We start from the raw sequence: 17,302 nt of genomic DNA on the forward strand, positions 1-17,302 counted from the left end.
TGTTATTTGTTGCAGTGCTGTCTGAAATCCTTTAGAAATAGTAATCTGTGATCTGTTTTAAAATTCACTGTTATAAGCAGTATCCTTTTCACCATATCTTTGAAGCCTCCTGACTTACTATTGCTCTGCTCTGCTCAGTTAGTTTGTTTTTAAATAGAGGCTGTCCTTGAATTTAGATATTATTTTCAAGTTAATTAATTTTGTGCAAATTTAATTATATTTAGTTACTAGTTTGGATCAAAGCTACAATGGGATCATCACGATATAATCATATTGGCCCAAGTACTGTATTTGAGCCTAGTCCCATTTCTGGCTCATCTACCTTCTTTAGTTTAACTGTAGGCATTAACTATAGTGGATACTGGCCTCTACCAAAGAAGTTGTTTCTTCCAAGGGAGAATCTGCCCCTTCTGCCTTCTCCACGTCGGTTTGGTGTGGGCGTTGGTAAGAGGTCTGATTTCTGCAGCCAAGATGTTGGCTATTTCCTACAACCTCTGAGCTCTGCAAGGACCAAACTCTGTTACTTTTGCAGCTTGGGTTTATCTTTTCATGGAGTGCTTAATGAACTCCTTGAGTTTAAACCACATCCATTTGTATGGTTGTTACCCTGGTTTCGATACCCCACCTTTTTATAGATATCCCGCCTTTTTGTTCGATATCCCACCTCTGCCACCAATTTGTCATAGATTCTTTTAAGTATACCCAACCCGGATTGTGGGGACAATAAGCTGGCTTTGTATAAATGTACAAAAGTATGAAGGCTATTGCTTAATGCACTGTAAGCCGTCCTGAGTCTCCGGAGAAGGTCAGCATATAAATCAAATTAAAAAAAAAAAGTATACCCAACTCAAACACAAAAGAGCCAGCACAGTGCAGATCCCCCTACATACACACTCATGCACACACTACTATAGGCAGTTCTAAATTTACAACCATTCATTTAGTCACCAAAGTTACAGCTTTGAAAAAAGTGATTGTCATGGTCATGTGATCAACATTCAAACACTTGGCAGCTGGTATGTATTTAGGATGGTTGCAGTGTCCCTGAGTCATGTGATCACCTTTTGCCACCTTCTGACAAGCAAAATCAACAGGGAAACTGGATTCATTTAACAATCATGTTAATAATTTAACTGTAGTGATTCACTTAACAACTGTGGTAAGAAAAGTCATAAAATGGGGCAAAATTCATTTAACAACTGTCTTGTTAGCAACAGAAATTTTGGCTCAGTTGTGGTCGTAAGTCCAGGACTATCTGTACGCACTACTCACCACTACTCCACTTTTCCCCACTGCTGCTACTCCTTCTCCACCTACTATTTCTTATCAGTCCTCCTATTCCTTGGGAATACTGCTACTTGGGAATTTTGCTAGAGAAAATTACCTTTATGGCTGCTTTAATTCCACACACAAACGCACCCTCCACCACCACCACCCCTTTCAAATTGTCCTCTTTTAAAACTACTCAGCTTTTATAGCCAATTTTGCTGTGCTGGCTGGCTTAAAGAGACAGGAGGACGGTAGAACAAATGCAGGGCATTTTCTGAGCAGCCTGCTTTTTCTCTCTCTTTTTCTCAACAAATTTGGATTTTGAAATAATTCATTTAACATGTTGATTTAATTGTCATGTAATAAACTTCTCTTCAAAGAATCCTTTAGAAGCAGCTAGGGACAGCTTGTAACATTTGCAGTAAAGCATTTCTAGGAAGGTTGCCATTTTCCATGTTTAACAGTAACTACAGACTTCTGTTAAACATAAAAAGGTATCTGTTTAATCATCTAAACAGCAATAGCAATAGCACGTAGACTTATATACTGCTTCACAGTGCTTTACAGCCCTCTCTAAGTGGCTTACAGAGACAGCATATTGCCCCCAACAATCTGGATCCTCATTTTACCCACCTCAGAAGGATGGAAGGCTGAGTCGACCTTGACCCTGGTGAGATTTGAACTGCCAAATTGCAGTCAGCCGGCAGTCAGCAGAAGTAGCCTGCAGTACTGCATTCTAACCACTGCGCCACCACGGCTCTTCAGTGGTTCTCAATCTTTTCTTTACCGTGCACCCCCTTTAAATACCTTTTGAGGCCATAGTTCTTGGCCACGATGCACCAAGACTTCATTCAAGATTTAAATGATCACATTACTTCAAACCTTTGTGGACCCCCTGTGACAGCATTGCGGGGGGAGGCCCCAGGGGTCCACGGACCACAGGTTGAGAACCACCAATCTAAATCATCATCCAGTTATTTCTATTCTCTTTCTAGAATAAGTGAGGTGAGTAAATACAGACTTGTAAAATAAAAAAATTAAGCTGAATTTCATGTCAATAGTTTGTAAAGAAACCAAGGTAAAACACAATCAATCCAGATTTTGCAACGGTCTGGATTGTACCTAGAGTGAAGTTTTTAAACGAACTGATTTATTTTGCAATAACTAGTATAGTATCTCTGTAAGGTATATATATGACATTGTAAGAATGATCAGAGTGCAAATGATTATGCATGTATGGAATGTGAATTTGTGACAAGATAACACTATGTCTTAAGTATGTTTGTGGAAATGTTTTATTTTTTTATTTTTGCCTGTAAATTTGAAGGCTTAAATTCAGGCTAAGTTAGTCATGCGTAAACTTCAGTTCAGCAGATTTTATTTCTGTGGGACCAGCAACAATTTATACCTTTTTTCGGTATAAATATGATGCCATCATGTATGTAAAAAAAGGATTAGGCTTGCATTGCAGTACTGCTTCCATCACTGTTGCTTGAGTCCAGACTAGAAGGCCTCCAAGGCCCCTTCCAACTCTGCTATTCTATTCTGTTCTGTTCCGTTCTGTTCCGTTCCGTTCCAATTAGATTCATGGAAAGAATATGGATCATGTCCTGATTAATTCAAATGCAACTGTTTTCAGTGAGTCAAGTATAAGCATAAATAAACTTGAGTGAATTCAATACATCATGGAGAAAAGCTTATATGGACCGGGTAGGCAAAAGTCACAGATTGAGACCTGAGTTAAGGGTGTTTTAGGCCCCCATTTTGAATATATGACCAAGATGTGTTATGGTTATAGGAAGAGTAAAAGATGATAAACAAGAAGTAAAAAAAAGTATGTTAGAGAAAATTGATGATGGAGGAAGAGGATCAATTCCATAGCTGTAATTTTTCAAATTTCAAAATGCTCACTAACACAAAAGACATGGGAGTAGTAATTCTAATCTACAACTCTACAGTACTAAAGGCTAGTATTACAGTATTTGGTTGCAAAACTACTATACCACACTTTCTTAATTTTTCCTATAAATTCGGGAATTGTTTTTATTGTGATAAACAAGTATAGTCTTAAAACAGTTGTTACTTTGATTTGATATTGTTAAACTAACTGTTTGAGTTACCAAATGGAATGATTAACGCAGAAAAGGCAACCTCTTGAAGAAATGAATACAGTTTATGCTTTTGAGGTCAGGTTGAAGCTGCCATGAAATTACTATCATTTTAACTATTTATAGACAGATATAGAAACTGTTACTGTCAACATAGCTACTATAGCTACTGTATTTTAAACAGCGCTTATAGCAATATATTGGTTTTGTTTCTGTGCTTTCTCAAAGTCACTTTAAAATATACTGGTTTCTTTCTCTAAACTATGAATTTATATTATTGTCAAGTTTCGAGGTCGTCAAGCTGCATTTACTCTAGTGCTGACAATTATAACTATTAGATTCCTGCCTTTGTTGAGATTTATTTGTTTGTTTATTTGCCTGCATTTGTATACTACTTACTTGGATTTTCCCACTACGTATGTCCACAAAACTATATTATGATATTGGTGAAAAGCATTCCCTTGCAGGTTATAGAATAGTGAAATCAGGATCTTCTAAATAAGGGGTGGGGATGGGGGACTGAAGAAGTCATTGCCAAAGAAACTGATCTCTCACTGGTCATTTAATCTGCTTTCCCACTGAAGGTAATTTCAGTGTTTCGGCTACCAAAGCTGCCTAACCAATTGGGTAAAAAAGCAAAATTAGGCATTTTATTTATGTATTTATATGTCATGCTTCTACATTACTCATCTTCTTCAGGGAATAGTGCAAAGGCCATTAATACTGGACAATACCTACACCAGCTAAGAAGAAAGGAAAATATTTCCATTTCTACTACCTCTTCTTAAAAGTTGGAGGTTTAAAATGTCAGCCTTCTGACATATTGAAGAGGACAAACGCAGTCAAAATAAAAATATTTACTTCCTGGTTTTTTCTCTATATAGCAATAAGTGTCTTCACTTCCCAGAGGTAGACCAGAACAATTTAAGAAAGTATGTAAATACCATTATGCCTTTAAACGGGTAAAGGCTAAAGGAATAACTAGGAAATACAAAAGTTGGAACTTTAAATATATCTTATTTGCCTAGTAGCTGATTAACTCAAATGATTGGATCACTTGTATTTGTCATAAAGATGTGCTTGCTTCTCTAGCTGAGAGGGAACTAAGACTGTAGTTGCTGCCTCAAGAAGGAATGGAAGAAGTATAGGATTTCGCTGAACTTGGTTAGAACTCAATGGTCTCACATGGAATGTAAAAAAAGGCCAGCGGGCCGCTCAACAAGCTTTCTTCCTGAGCTTCTTTCCTTAACTATTTCTCTTTTTCAGATCATGTGGGAAATGAATTGACAACTGGGGAGAGAACCAAGTGTTTTTGGGGAACACACTGGTGTCAATCTGTGGATCTGCTCTACTATGTTAATTAAGAGAATCCACATAATGAAGGGTAGCAAGCTGTTCATTTTAAATAAATAGCTGGAAGATGCTGGAAATTGATATGTGCAGTTTGAACCCACACTGAAAAATTAAAGCTAATTCAATTCTGTAATTATCTAATAATCCATTTGCTTACTGTATAATGTTAAAAGAATTCAAAGCTATCTGTAATCATCCAGCTTACACACACACTACATGAGGTACCAATAGAAAAGCGAATGCTGACATTTATGCTGAACAGTAGTTACCGGTATCTTTTTACTGCTTATTTGATGGAAGGCATCACAAACATTTCTGAAAGCAATATAAAGATATGTCATTTTTCTGGGGGGAAAAAACCTATAATAATCTTATAAATGCTATGTTGCCTATGTTGCCTTTAATATATTTTAGGTACAAACCTATGCAGAAAGTGGATGGAGTCTCAGATGGTTTTACAACAAGTGGTCAGCAAACAGGCACATCTGTTGAACAAACTGTGATTGCTCAAAGTCAGCATCATCAACAATTTTTAGGTATGTGGAAAAAGAAACATGGTCATCTTTAGCTAAAATACAGAACAGGGGTGGTTTTTTCCAATAATCCATTGTAATTAATAAGACTATTTTAGAGAATTTAATAGGATTGCTTCAACTTGATAACAAAACAGGTGTTGAATGTTTCATTAGGTTTGTAGGTCAAGTGCACTTTCTGACATCCTTTTGTTGTTGTACTGGAGAATAACACTGTTTTACTCCTCTGATCTATGATTGTACTCTCTGAAATATGTTAATTTAAAGCCAGGCTGGGAATTTCTAGATGTTGCTGAACTGTACTAGCATGTCTGATTACGCTGGCTGGAATGTAAAATCTATAGCTGTCAGGAGCAAAAGTTGAAGTCCTGATGTCCAATTAATGATTTATTGCTAAAAAACCTATGCACAGAAAGTTTCTCAAGTAATGGTTAGCACCTGTTTGGAGTTAGATAAGGGGCAACAGAATTCAAGAGAGGTTGGAGTTAGTTCAGTTGTGGCTATGTAAGAATTCTAGACTGATCCCCCTTTTAACTCTGCTCCTAGATTCTTTTCCTAAAGGAACTTAGCAACATCAGATGGTCTCAGTATAGTTTTAAAAAACCAAAACAAAGGGTAGATAAGGATATATCAGTGCTATTGCTAAAATATTGCCTTTGCACAAATATGTGCAATATGAACTACTTTAGAATTATTTGTTCTCTGAATCAGTTAATCACTGATTGTTTGTGTACACTCACACATATATGTATACATATATACAATTATTGATCTATATCAATAATACCACTTTCACATAACACCATATTGAATAGTCAAGGCTATTGAGAGTTGTATTTTTTTTCAGTTGGGCAATTCATAGTTTAAGAGTCAAATCTAACACATTAATAAAATGTAGAGGCAGCAGTGGGAAAGAGATAATTAAATGATGAATATCTTGGCTCAGCCAAAACTGGCATACAGAGAGATAAGGTAGTCCTGTCAGAAGATGCCATACCTGAGAAGAGAGCAAATTAGGATGCACTGCCTGAGAAAATTAAAGCTCCCTGTCTTTGAGGCTAAATTTTCAAGAATTGATACTGTTTTCTTCAATGGCATTGAGTCTAACAAACTGGGCATCTGCCACAGATGTAATATTTTAGTGAACCTTTATTATTGCAGGCAATAACTCTGAAGAAATTCATCCTGGCTAGAGAGAATTTAGTTAAATATATGGGAATTCTACTAAACCAAGTCTGTTATTGAGTTTGGCCGAGGGCAACTGTTAAGATGCATTCAAATCAAATCCATTTATTTTGCAGTCATTAACTAAGGCAAATATAATAATAGGCATAAAGAAGAGACTAAAAGGATTACAATTGGTGACTTTAAGACACTTTATTTCTATATCTCAATTGAGAAGTCATTAAGCAAATGCAATTTTAGCTGTGTGAATTTTAGAATGCATTTCTCAGTTCAAGGGAAATAAAAGCTGTGCTTTGTTCTGTAATGATTAGATCTTATCTGAAGTGATGTACTCACTTTTAGCTTCACTTTTAAATAGATGTAAATATATTAGAATGGGGTAGATGAGGTCATTGAAAATGATCAATGATATATAAAACATAATTATATGAGGAAAGATGGGGAAATTGTATATGTTTATACTGGAGGAAAAAGGAATAGCATGAGACCACTGTTCATATACCTAGAAAACTGACACATATAACAGGCAGAAATATCTTTTATAATTCCCAATAGATTTGGACTAGTTCCAATGGATTGAATTTAAAAGAGGTTAGAATGTAATAGAACATTAGGAGAAACATTTCCCTCTTTGAACATATTCTAGCTCTGTATTTCCTGTTTCAAATCACATCCTTTCAACATTTATTTTATTATTCCACTGAATGCAGCACATGTTCAACAGATTTGGTTATTTTGTTTAAAATATTTAATTTAGAATTATAGACCTTTGATTCAAACTGCAAACAAATTAAATTATACATCATCTTGCCAAATATTTCTGCTTTTGGTTTTGAATCCAACACATAGGCCTTTTGGGTATTTATTTCTTAATATTATTCATTGTTTTCTTAATTATATTATGACTGACACAGTCCACAATATATTTCTTCTATTGGGTTGTCATGGATACAGATGCATCTCGAGCACTTCCAGATTTTGGAGAAGTTGAAATCCCTTCGCTGCCAGATGGTACTACTTTTGAGGATATTAAGTCTTTACAGAGTCTCTATCGAGAACACTGTGAGGTAAGGAAGAGGGACTCTACAAAACAAGTCATTTTACCTTTGAGTCCCTCTTATAAAATATAAAATCCCAATTGTCTCCATTTCTTCCTGGTTCTGTTTTCTGAAAACGTTGCTAAGTGAAATAATGCTTCACATAATATATATTGTATGTCTAAAACGCTTTGGGTGTAGCCAAAGAATAGAAAGCTGGTTTTGCTTTTTAAAGTCTTCTTTGCATTATGTTAAATTCTGCCATCATAAAGATCAGTCATGGTTAAGCCGTGGCAAAATGGAAGACGCCAGATGTAAAACAAAATCAGTGTTGCAAACAAAATTGCCTCAAACACTGCTGAAAGATCTGAAGCATTATATGATTATTGGATGAAGCAATTATTTTAAAGTGAATTATTTAGAGAATAGTTGAGGGACCTGGCCTACATTCTAGAATGTGGGGAGAGAGAAGCCCAATGCCATTAGCCCATCACCATGAGCCATGGTGGCAGAGAAGTTAGAATGCAGTACTGCAGGCTACCTCTGCTGACTGCCAGCTGCAATTTGGCAGTTTGATTCTCACCAGCTCAAGGTTGACTCAGCCTTCCATCCTTCTGAGGTGGGTAAAATGAGGACCCAGATTGTTGGGGGCAATATGCTGACTCTGTAAACCGCTTAGAGAGGGCAGTAAAGCACTATGAAGCGGTATATAAATCTAAGTGCTATTGCTGTTGTTATTAGAACTTACTCTCACCTTTGCACATCGAGCACAGCTACTACCAGAGGATTGGGGAATGATCCAAAAGATCTGGAAAACATCAGGCTACTCACTTCTGTTGCAGAAGGTGATGGATTCAAGAATTACTTTGTACTTTATGAGGAGAGCTTCTTCTGCTGTCTAGAACGTCACTCAATTGTTAATAGGTGGACAGTGTCAACTTAGACATCAACATTGTCTTCTTTCTCAGTTGATAATTATGGAACTCCTTTAAAATTACTACTTAGCTGACATCATTCAATTTATGTAGGTCAGCCTTTCCATTATCATTTACTGTCTATATTTTTACTGAACTTCTGTGTAAGGCAGGATATATTTTTTTCTTCATATCAGAAATTATTATAAGGATAATCCTTGTGAATGCCATGTAATAAGTCTGTTTATGAAAATGACCAATCGAATGACCCAGCTACTGCATAATTGTGCAGTGCGAAAAAAATTTATTCGGAAATGAGTCCCACTGAGCTTGCTGGGGTTTATTTCCTTATAAACTGCAGCCATGGTATTTATCATTAAATAAAGACAAAATGCAAACCGGTATTTGCTTTGGATTTTCAGGCAATATTGGATGTTGTAGTGAACCTTCAGTTTAGCCTAATAGAAAAATTGTGGCAGACTTTTTGGCGCTATTCTCCCTCAACCACAACTGATGGCACTACTATCACTGAGCCAAGGTTAGTATTTACCTTAGACCTTGGGTATTCGGTTTATAAATAAACAAAACAAAATCTACCTTTTACATCCAAAGGAATGCTGGCCTTTAAATTATTAAAATAAAAAGTTTCATTTTATTATGAGGACTGCAGCATTTAGTTGTATGCATATCATTTTATTTTCTGCGAATAGGACCGAGTTATTTTCTCATGGGATAATTCCAAATTCAAAGCCCATTCTTATCACTGCTGCATAAAACTGTGCACCTTGGTTAAAACTATGGAGGCCATGTATCAGCCATTACAGCACAAAACGCCTCAGGGCAACTAAGTGTGTTTCAGACATCTCGAATGTTTTATTTGTAAAAGCTTTGAATTCCATTGTTCTTTTTTAATCTTCATGTAAATGCATTTTCATTTATTCATTTAATACATTTGTTCACACCAGCAATCTGAGTGAAATAGAAAGTCGACTTCCGAAAGCAAAGCTGATAACTCTGTGCAAAAATGAGTCAATTCTGAAATGGATGTGTAACTGTGACCATGTGATGTACCAGGCTTTGGTGGAGATTCTCATTCCTGACGTCCTTAGACCTATTCCTAGTAAGTTGAATATAGATGACGTCTTGTAAGGATTTTTTTTTTTCCTACTGGTGATCTTTTGCCTACTGTACCTCCCAAGGAACCCGTTAGGAATGATTTTCAAAGCTATAGAAATAGTGTGAGTATAATCATTTTTTATCTGGAGTGTAGAAAAATACACCATACAGTAAATGTTTGACCGCTCTTTTTAAACCTAGATTTCAACATCTAGCAGATACTACTTGAATTGTGGGGTTGGGGTTTTTTGGGTGTGATGAAGCAAATTCTTTGCTTTATGGAGCAAAAGAAATATTCCATGAATTTTTTTCCTGGTCTATGAAATAGATGTGAGGATTCAAATAGTTGTGGGGTTTTTTGTCAAATTTATTTTATATTTTTCCAACTTCAACTAGGAAAGCTAGCCAGCTAGCCTATAGTGCTAAATCTCCAACTGTGTAATGTGTCTGTAGTACTTTCTCGCCAAAAGAAAGCTTTTTGGTATATTATTGGCAAATGATACAACTGTATTTTCTCTCCTTGCATGGTTATATCACAATCTGTGTCAGCATACTTACAGAAGAAGGTGTGACCCATCTAAATTCAGTATTTCAATCCATCCCAACCTTGACACAGATGTAGCATTAATGTTTTCTTTCACCATTAATTTTTCAAGTTTCTCAATCTTTTAAAAATGCAGCATCTGCTTGCAAATATTATAGGTTGATTAGCCATCCATTGTTGAAAAAAAAATCTTTTAAGAGGAGAGTTTCCTTTTCAGTGAGGCAATTATTTAGGCCAATGCAGTGTAGTTTGTTGTTCCATTCAGAAAGTTGATTTACTGTGGTTTTTAACAAAACACATTTCTATTATAAAACATTATCTAAGCATTATAATAAATATTGATTTTTCATCCCATTAATAGTAATAGTCAATAGTTTTGAGAGGAAAAAAATCGATATAATTGCACACTCATTGTGTTCTATGAACAGTTATTTTGTAATTCAGTTAGATGCACTTGTTTCTCCAAGTGATCTGTAACATATAAAGCATTTTTCTTTTGAAGCCAGTAGAAATGTTACTATGGTAATTGTTATAAACATTCAGAAAATGTGTATCCATCTTCGAAGGAGAGTACACCTCTTTCACTTATGAAAGAGACTGAATAAAACCTTGCTATTTATATTATTTTTCGTATAATGTGAGTGTTCTTATGGAGCACAGTCAGTCCATATGTCAATGATGTCTTCTGTATTGTTCTAAAATTGAAGAGTTGCTATAACCAAACACATGGAAATTCTGTTTGTTTTAACCCCTGAAAGCCACAGACAACATTATTTAACATTTGAAATCTAAATACCAACATTTGCTGTCGTCTAAAAATTATGGTAATTTGAATGACATCTATGAGGTTAAATGAATATTAACTGAAGTAGCAACAACAATTTGCAGATGATATTTATTCCTGGTTATTTACAATTAGTCAAGAATTGGATCTGTGTTTTCATTCTGTTCCATTAAAGGTGTTTTTTTCTCCATTCTGTTATTTGTTTGTTTTGTAATTTATCAAGAAGCTAGCAATTGTTGAGCACCATGTTGTTAAAATTCAGGGTGTACTCAGACTGCTGAATTTGAGGGCAAAAGAAGAAGTTTTGTTTCATTGACATCTTTAAGTCATCTTCTCCAGGTGACTTCATCCAGCAGCTTGATAGAGATATTAAAGTGTATGTTGAGACTTTGTAGACTCTACACCTTAAGCAGTATCTAATCCAGCTGCAGTTCCTTTGTGTTACATTTTGAAATTGATCCTGCAGATATCAGTGAAATATTATATGACAGGACACCTCTCCCCTTCCCAATATTCATTGCACTAATATCCTGCCTTTTTAAAGACAAAGAGAGAAAGAGAGATAGAGGGAGAGGTGGGAGGGAGGGAGCTAAAGATCCATTATAGCAAGACTATCAAACTCGTGTCCTGCGGGGCGGATGCATCATGTGCTGGCCATACCCATGCCCAGTTTAGTGAAAGGGGGGGAAGTCCCGATACATCATGTGACGCCGCTGTGACAACATGAGTTTGACACCCCTGAGTTATAGGGAACATGGTGTTTGTCCCCCAACATCAACTTATTAGGTTGGCTGTACTGAGAATGAATTCTGTGGTGGACTAAGGACTTGAAACTAATTTTCCATAATCCAAAACCAATACCTTCATTATTGCTATATTGTTGGGGTTATGCAGCCCCAATTAGCCTATTATTAAGTCATCCAGATATCATATCATAAAGTGATGCACAAGAGTATCACTACAGATCAAGAGAATGGATTTCAGACCAATGATTAAAAAGATGGGGGGAGAAGGGAAAATGTTATTGTCTCGGCCACTTTCCTAGTCATTGGCTTGTCAAACTCTAGTGCTATATTTCTCTTTGACTGTTCTCTTTTACTTAAATAATTAAGTAATCCCATTCAGTGATTTCTTCGGCCAGCACATAATTGGCATCTAGAGAAAATGAGAAGAGAGAATAGTTGAATGAATAAAGCAAACTTACAAGGGGAGCTAGAACTTTTGGAAGACTGCTTTTCATAAAATGCACATACACAGAACACGAAACCAAATTAACCATGAAGTTCAAATGATGGTAGCTCTAATAAAATAATTGATCATACTTACTCAAGTATAAGATGAATTAAGGTTGTTCTCCAAAAAGAGAAAAAGAAGAATGAGACAAAACATATTGTAAACCTATATCATGATCATCTTTCTTACTACAGGTAATCTTTGACTTCCAACTACTCGTTTACTGACCTTTTGAAGTTACAATGGCACTGAAAAAAGTGACTTATGACCATTTTCAGACACTTAGTAATTGGCATGTATTTATAATGATTGCAATGTTTTGGGGTCATGTGATGACCTTTTGCGACCTTCTGACAAGCAAAGTCAATGGGAAACCCAGATTCACTTAACAACTGTTTTACTAACTTAATCACTGCAGAGATTCACTTAACAACTGTGGCAAGAAAGGTTGTAAAATGAATCAAAACTCACTTAACAACTGTCTTGCTTATCAGCAGAAATTTTAGATTCAATTGTGGTTTTAAGTCAAGGATTACCTGTATATCTGCTTAGTTGCCAACTCTTGCTGAAACTGATCCTGAAGATTTTCTCCTCAGTAAATCTGTGCATGTGACGTATATCTATGTGTACATAGATGAGTATATATATATATATATATGTATATATATATATATATATATATATATATACATACATACCCTGGTGAGAAAATACATTTCAAAAAAGGCTAATGTCAGAATTAAAAATTCAGATGATGATGATAATGACATATGCATGGTGTATGTGTTTGTCAAATTAATAAGTGCTAAGCTAATTGAGTAAAATAAGGAAACACTTATGAGTTTTAATCCTACCACAGTTTGCTGCTCTTGAAAGAGGAACAGGATCAGAGCATACTACCCCAGCTCCTCTCCTTGCCTCCAGATCTGGAAAGTTACAGTCTGCATTGAAACAAAAAGAGGAGGAAACCGCAACTCTCATTTTTGTCTCCCTGAGAATGCGAGCTCTAGAAAAATGCATGGAGTTTCCCAGTTGAAGGGGCTGTTGGTAGTCAATTCCATTTGTTCTTCCCACTCTGTGGTGCAGAGGAGATAAGGGTGGCTTTTTACAACTCTACTTCAGTCACTCACTTGCATTACAGGTAGTCATCAATTTATGACCACAATATGACCACAACAGTTTCTGTTACTAGGTCAGTGATGGGTTGCTACTGGTTTGCCCTGGTTTGGGTGGATCAGTAGTGGTGGGAGGCTCCGCTCACCCTCCCAGATGTCATCAAAAACACTCTGAGCATGCGCAGAACCGCGCGCTCCCGGTAGCGAACCGGTAGCACCGGGATTTGAAACCCACTACTGTGCTAAGTGAGACATTTGTTAAGTGAATTTTGCCCCATTTTACTATCTTTTCTTGTCACAGTCATTAAGTGAATCACTGCAGCTGTTATTTTAGTAGCACTGTTGTTAAGTGAATCTGGCTTCCCCATTGACTTTCCTTGTCAGAAGCTCTCAAAAGGTGATCCCATGACCCTAGGATACTGCAACTGTCATAAATATGAACTAGTTGCCAAGCATCCAAATTTTGATCACGTAACCATGGGGATGCTGCAATGGTTGTAAGTGTGAAAAGCAACCATAAGTCACTTTTTTTCAGTGTCATTGTAATTTCGGACAGTCACTAAACGAATTGCACCTTCCCTGTATCCCTTGCTTTCTGTATTATTTCTTTTGGCTTGCATATGTTAGATTCTCTTCTGCTTCAAAGATTATTGTATGGGGACAGTGCAATCCATATTCCTCTCTGGAAAATATAGTAGTGAATAATTCAAGCAGCAGGAATACTCTCTGATCTGATGTTGAAGTCTCATATGAGAGTTCCTCATAACAACAATCAGAATAATCTGCTAAAATTCAGATGGGTGATGTTCTGTCCCCGTCGCATGCACACACACAAACAGACAGCCAGGAGTTAATGAATCAAACAGTCAGGAATTCCTTTAAGATAACAGTCTTGGCAGCAAACCATTAATTTTTTTTTTTTTTTTTATCTGGCTGTTCACCGCCCTGAGTCCGAAAGGAGAAGGGCGGTATAGAAATTCGAATAAATGAAAAAATTGCCTGCCAAGAGATTTTACTCACTAAGGGAGGTTTTTTCTCCTCAGTCCGATATACCAAATTAATTCCACAAAGCAAAGAATTGTCAAAGTCCAGTCTGAAGAAATTCAAAAAGAGATTCTAACAGGATTCTAGAAACATGATATGACTTCCAAGCTTTTCAATTTGTCCGTCACAAGGCCTGAATAGCTGACACACCCCCTTTTATCCCTTGTGGGGTGTGGTCCAGTGACTCAGCTCAATCTCTGGCCCGCCCACGCCTCTTTCTCTGCTGCGCGCGCTTATCCTTCCGACACTGTCTGGGATCCAGCCAAAACTCATCCCCCTCACTCTCTATCTGCGGCTGCTCCTAAGTGCCTTGCTCCTGGCATATCTCTTGGCCTTCGGAAGAAACCTGAGGCATTGCCAGAGAGCAGGGTCCTAGAGAGGGAGGCCTTGCCAAATCCTCTCCTTCACCTTCTGAGTCCTCTCGCTCTGTTAGGAAAGATTTGGGGGTCGGAGTCACAACAGGTGATTCCATATTAATGTCTTCCCCTTTGGTAATTGAAGTCCTGGTAGTAAACCATTAACTCCTTTTTAATAGTGGTCAGTAATCTGAAGTTGGTCAAAAAACTTAATAGTAGGGAAGACTAGCTTCAACACTCACCCCACCCGACCCCACCCCAAGAAAACATATCCCAATTGTTGTTCTGGCAAAAGCCTAATACAATCCTTGAATAAATTCTAAGTAGTATAGAATTTAACAGACTGACTTGTCCTTGAAGAACAACAAGAGATGATATTACATGACTGAGGCAAGTTATGAGGCGCTGGTTATTATCTTGCAATCCCTATATGGCAGAAGACAAGGTTCTAGAAAGAAATACTCAAAATAGAATTCACCTCCTTTCTGCTCCCTGAGATCATTTAAAGAAGTTCATTTAGAGTTGTAAGGGACTTCTCTTACAGCAAATCAGGTCAAATCTTGCTGTAGCTGCCCCAGCAGATCCTCGGAATACATTTTCCTGTTAATGAAAGGGAGCCATCTGTGGGGGTTTTTTGCTTTTTAAAAGGCCTTAAACAGATCCTATCTTTTTCTATTTAAAATTATTTTAAATAATTTTAATTTTGTTTAAAATTGATACTTGTGTCTCTGTGTGTGTCTCTCTCTCTGTGTTTGTGTGTTTGTGTCATTGTTGACTCCTGGCAACTGCCTCGACTAGGCCCTGCAATTTCCTTGTCAAGGTTTCAGAAGTGGTTTGCAATATCCGCCTTCCTAGGACTGAGAGAAAATGACTGGCCCTAGGTCACCCAGCTGGCTTTGTGCTTTAGGTGGAACTAGAACTCACAATCTCCCATTAGTATTTAAAAAGAAAAATAGTATGAAAGGAGTTTTATTTAAGGTTATCATAACCTTGAAGCCATTTTAAGATTCCAACTATTAATATGACTTTTTCTAAAATGGAATGTTCAGTTCCTATCAAAAGGTTTACAGGATCACAGTCTCTTCAGTCATAATAATGTATCAGCGGTTATTTGTTAATGATTGGTGAAATTGATAATTTAGTTATGCAAGATTCTTCTCATATTAAAACATTTCTTTTAACAGTCTTCTGAATGACACCAGAGGTTCAAACATTACATCAAGGGTACAATCGGGTGTTCAAAGTTGTCTTAGATCAAGAGTAGGCAGTAAGTGCAAGCATGATGTACCTATTTGGGATGGAATATCAGGCCACAAGTACATAAAGATGGGCTTTGCATATAGCATACTTATAGTTTGAGATGTCTATAGGCACAGTTTTGAATAGATCTCTATGCTTTTCAGATGATCTGGAAGAATTTTTAGCTACCCATTGTTTAACAACAGGAACAATAAAATTATCCCCCTTTTCTGTATTAAACTGCAAAAATGAAAAACCTTGGGGTAGCCAACAGAATTGCAGGATTATAAGCACTATTTCTTTCAGCATTAAAAAATGTTTCTGAGCACAATATACTTCAATTCTAAGCCTCTGTGTTTTGTACCGGGGCCATTTAGTGGATTTCAAGTTTTGGGGGTGGGATGGAGGAAGCCGGACCTGTGTTATATCTACCTATGCCTGCCATCAAGAATAATAGCTGCATTGGTTTGTAATATCTATTCAGATATAGGAAAACCCATGATTTTATAGCAGAGGAAAGTCATTATCTGTTTCTTTCCTTGTTTCTAAAATAGCAGTAATGATATCAAGGGTAGTAGTAGAGAATCTATAGACAATAAACTATGGTGCAGTGCATTGGAACATGCTAGATATATTATTTTAAGTCTGTCATCTTTATAATTGAGGGAGACAGAAGGAAAAAATTGTTAAGTTCTTGGGATAACTAAGATCAGTGATATGTGAGTTGGCAGGAGAGTTAGGAGGATTGGAAGCCATTTTTTTTCAGCGGGGGGTATTTGGACAGACAATTGGTGGCTGTATGGCATTTAGAATATTGGAATCAAAAGCTACTTAGTTGAATTTATGCTTTCTTTAAATGAATGAATGTGGCGTCTAGAAATCTGCTAGGGGAGAGAAAGTGTTGTTTTTCATGTTTTTTCTATCTTAAAGTGCATTGATGAAGTCGAAATTGCGCATTCAAGTCATTTTAACAGCATCAAGCCTTATTATTAAGGCCATTTTTATTTTGGTTTTGTTCTATTTCTCTTGTAAGCTTTCTCAAATAAAACTGAAGACTATTTGAGTGCTAAGAATTAAAGCCATATTGTGCATATCCTTTAAAAGGACTGGGGAAGGCATGCAAAACATCCATTTTTGAATCATTGGAACAGTAATGTTTATTTCCAGGCTCCTGCCATCTACCATCCGTGCAGAGACAGCCCAGCACACTTCAATTGCAGTTACGCACACTCAGAAAAAGATGTGGCAGATGTGGAATGTGTTAATCAGTAAAAAAAATCGATGTTTCATAAACACTCCTTGTTTTCTGAAGGTTCTTTTGTGAAGGATTTTTGCAGTCCAAAAACAGTGTTGTGATTTTCCTTTATTTCGTATAGTGTAACAGGATACAGCATTAACCGTTTTTAAAATTTTCGGTACTCCAGCTTCTTCTTGCTGGGAGATCCTGCAGCCAGAATGTGTAGATTATTTAG

At 36.7% G+C, this 17,302-nt stretch overlaps 1 protein-coding gene across 1 annotated transcript in view; it reads left to right on the forward strand.

Moving 5' to 3' along the window:
• The window catches only part of RFX3 (regulatory factor X3), a 170,312-nt gene that overhangs the window by 137,071 nt on the left and 15,939 nt on the right, over positions 1 to 17,302 (forward strand). Inside the window, exons 8-11 of the mRNA XM_070935568.1 lie at positions 5,145 to 5,266; positions 7,403 to 7,515; positions 8,822 to 8,937; positions 9,365 to 9,519. Of these exons, the coding sequence (XP_070791669.1) occupies positions 5,145 to 5,266; positions 7,403 to 7,515; positions 8,822 to 8,937; positions 9,365 to 9,519 (506 nt within the window). The remainder of the gene's footprint in view (positions 1 to 5,144; positions 5,267 to 7,402; positions 7,516 to 8,821; positions 8,938 to 9,364; positions 9,520 to 17,302) is intronic.

The sequence above is a fragment of the Pituophis catenifer genome, unplaced genomic scaffold, assembly GCF_029215685.1.
Source record: "Pituophis catenifer annectens isolate HBS135680 unplaced genomic scaffold, rPitCat1.0.hap2 SCAF_2, whole genome shotgun sequence".
Lineage (NCBI taxonomy): Eukaryota > Metazoa > Chordata > Lepidosauria > Squamata > Colubridae > Pituophis > Pituophis catenifer.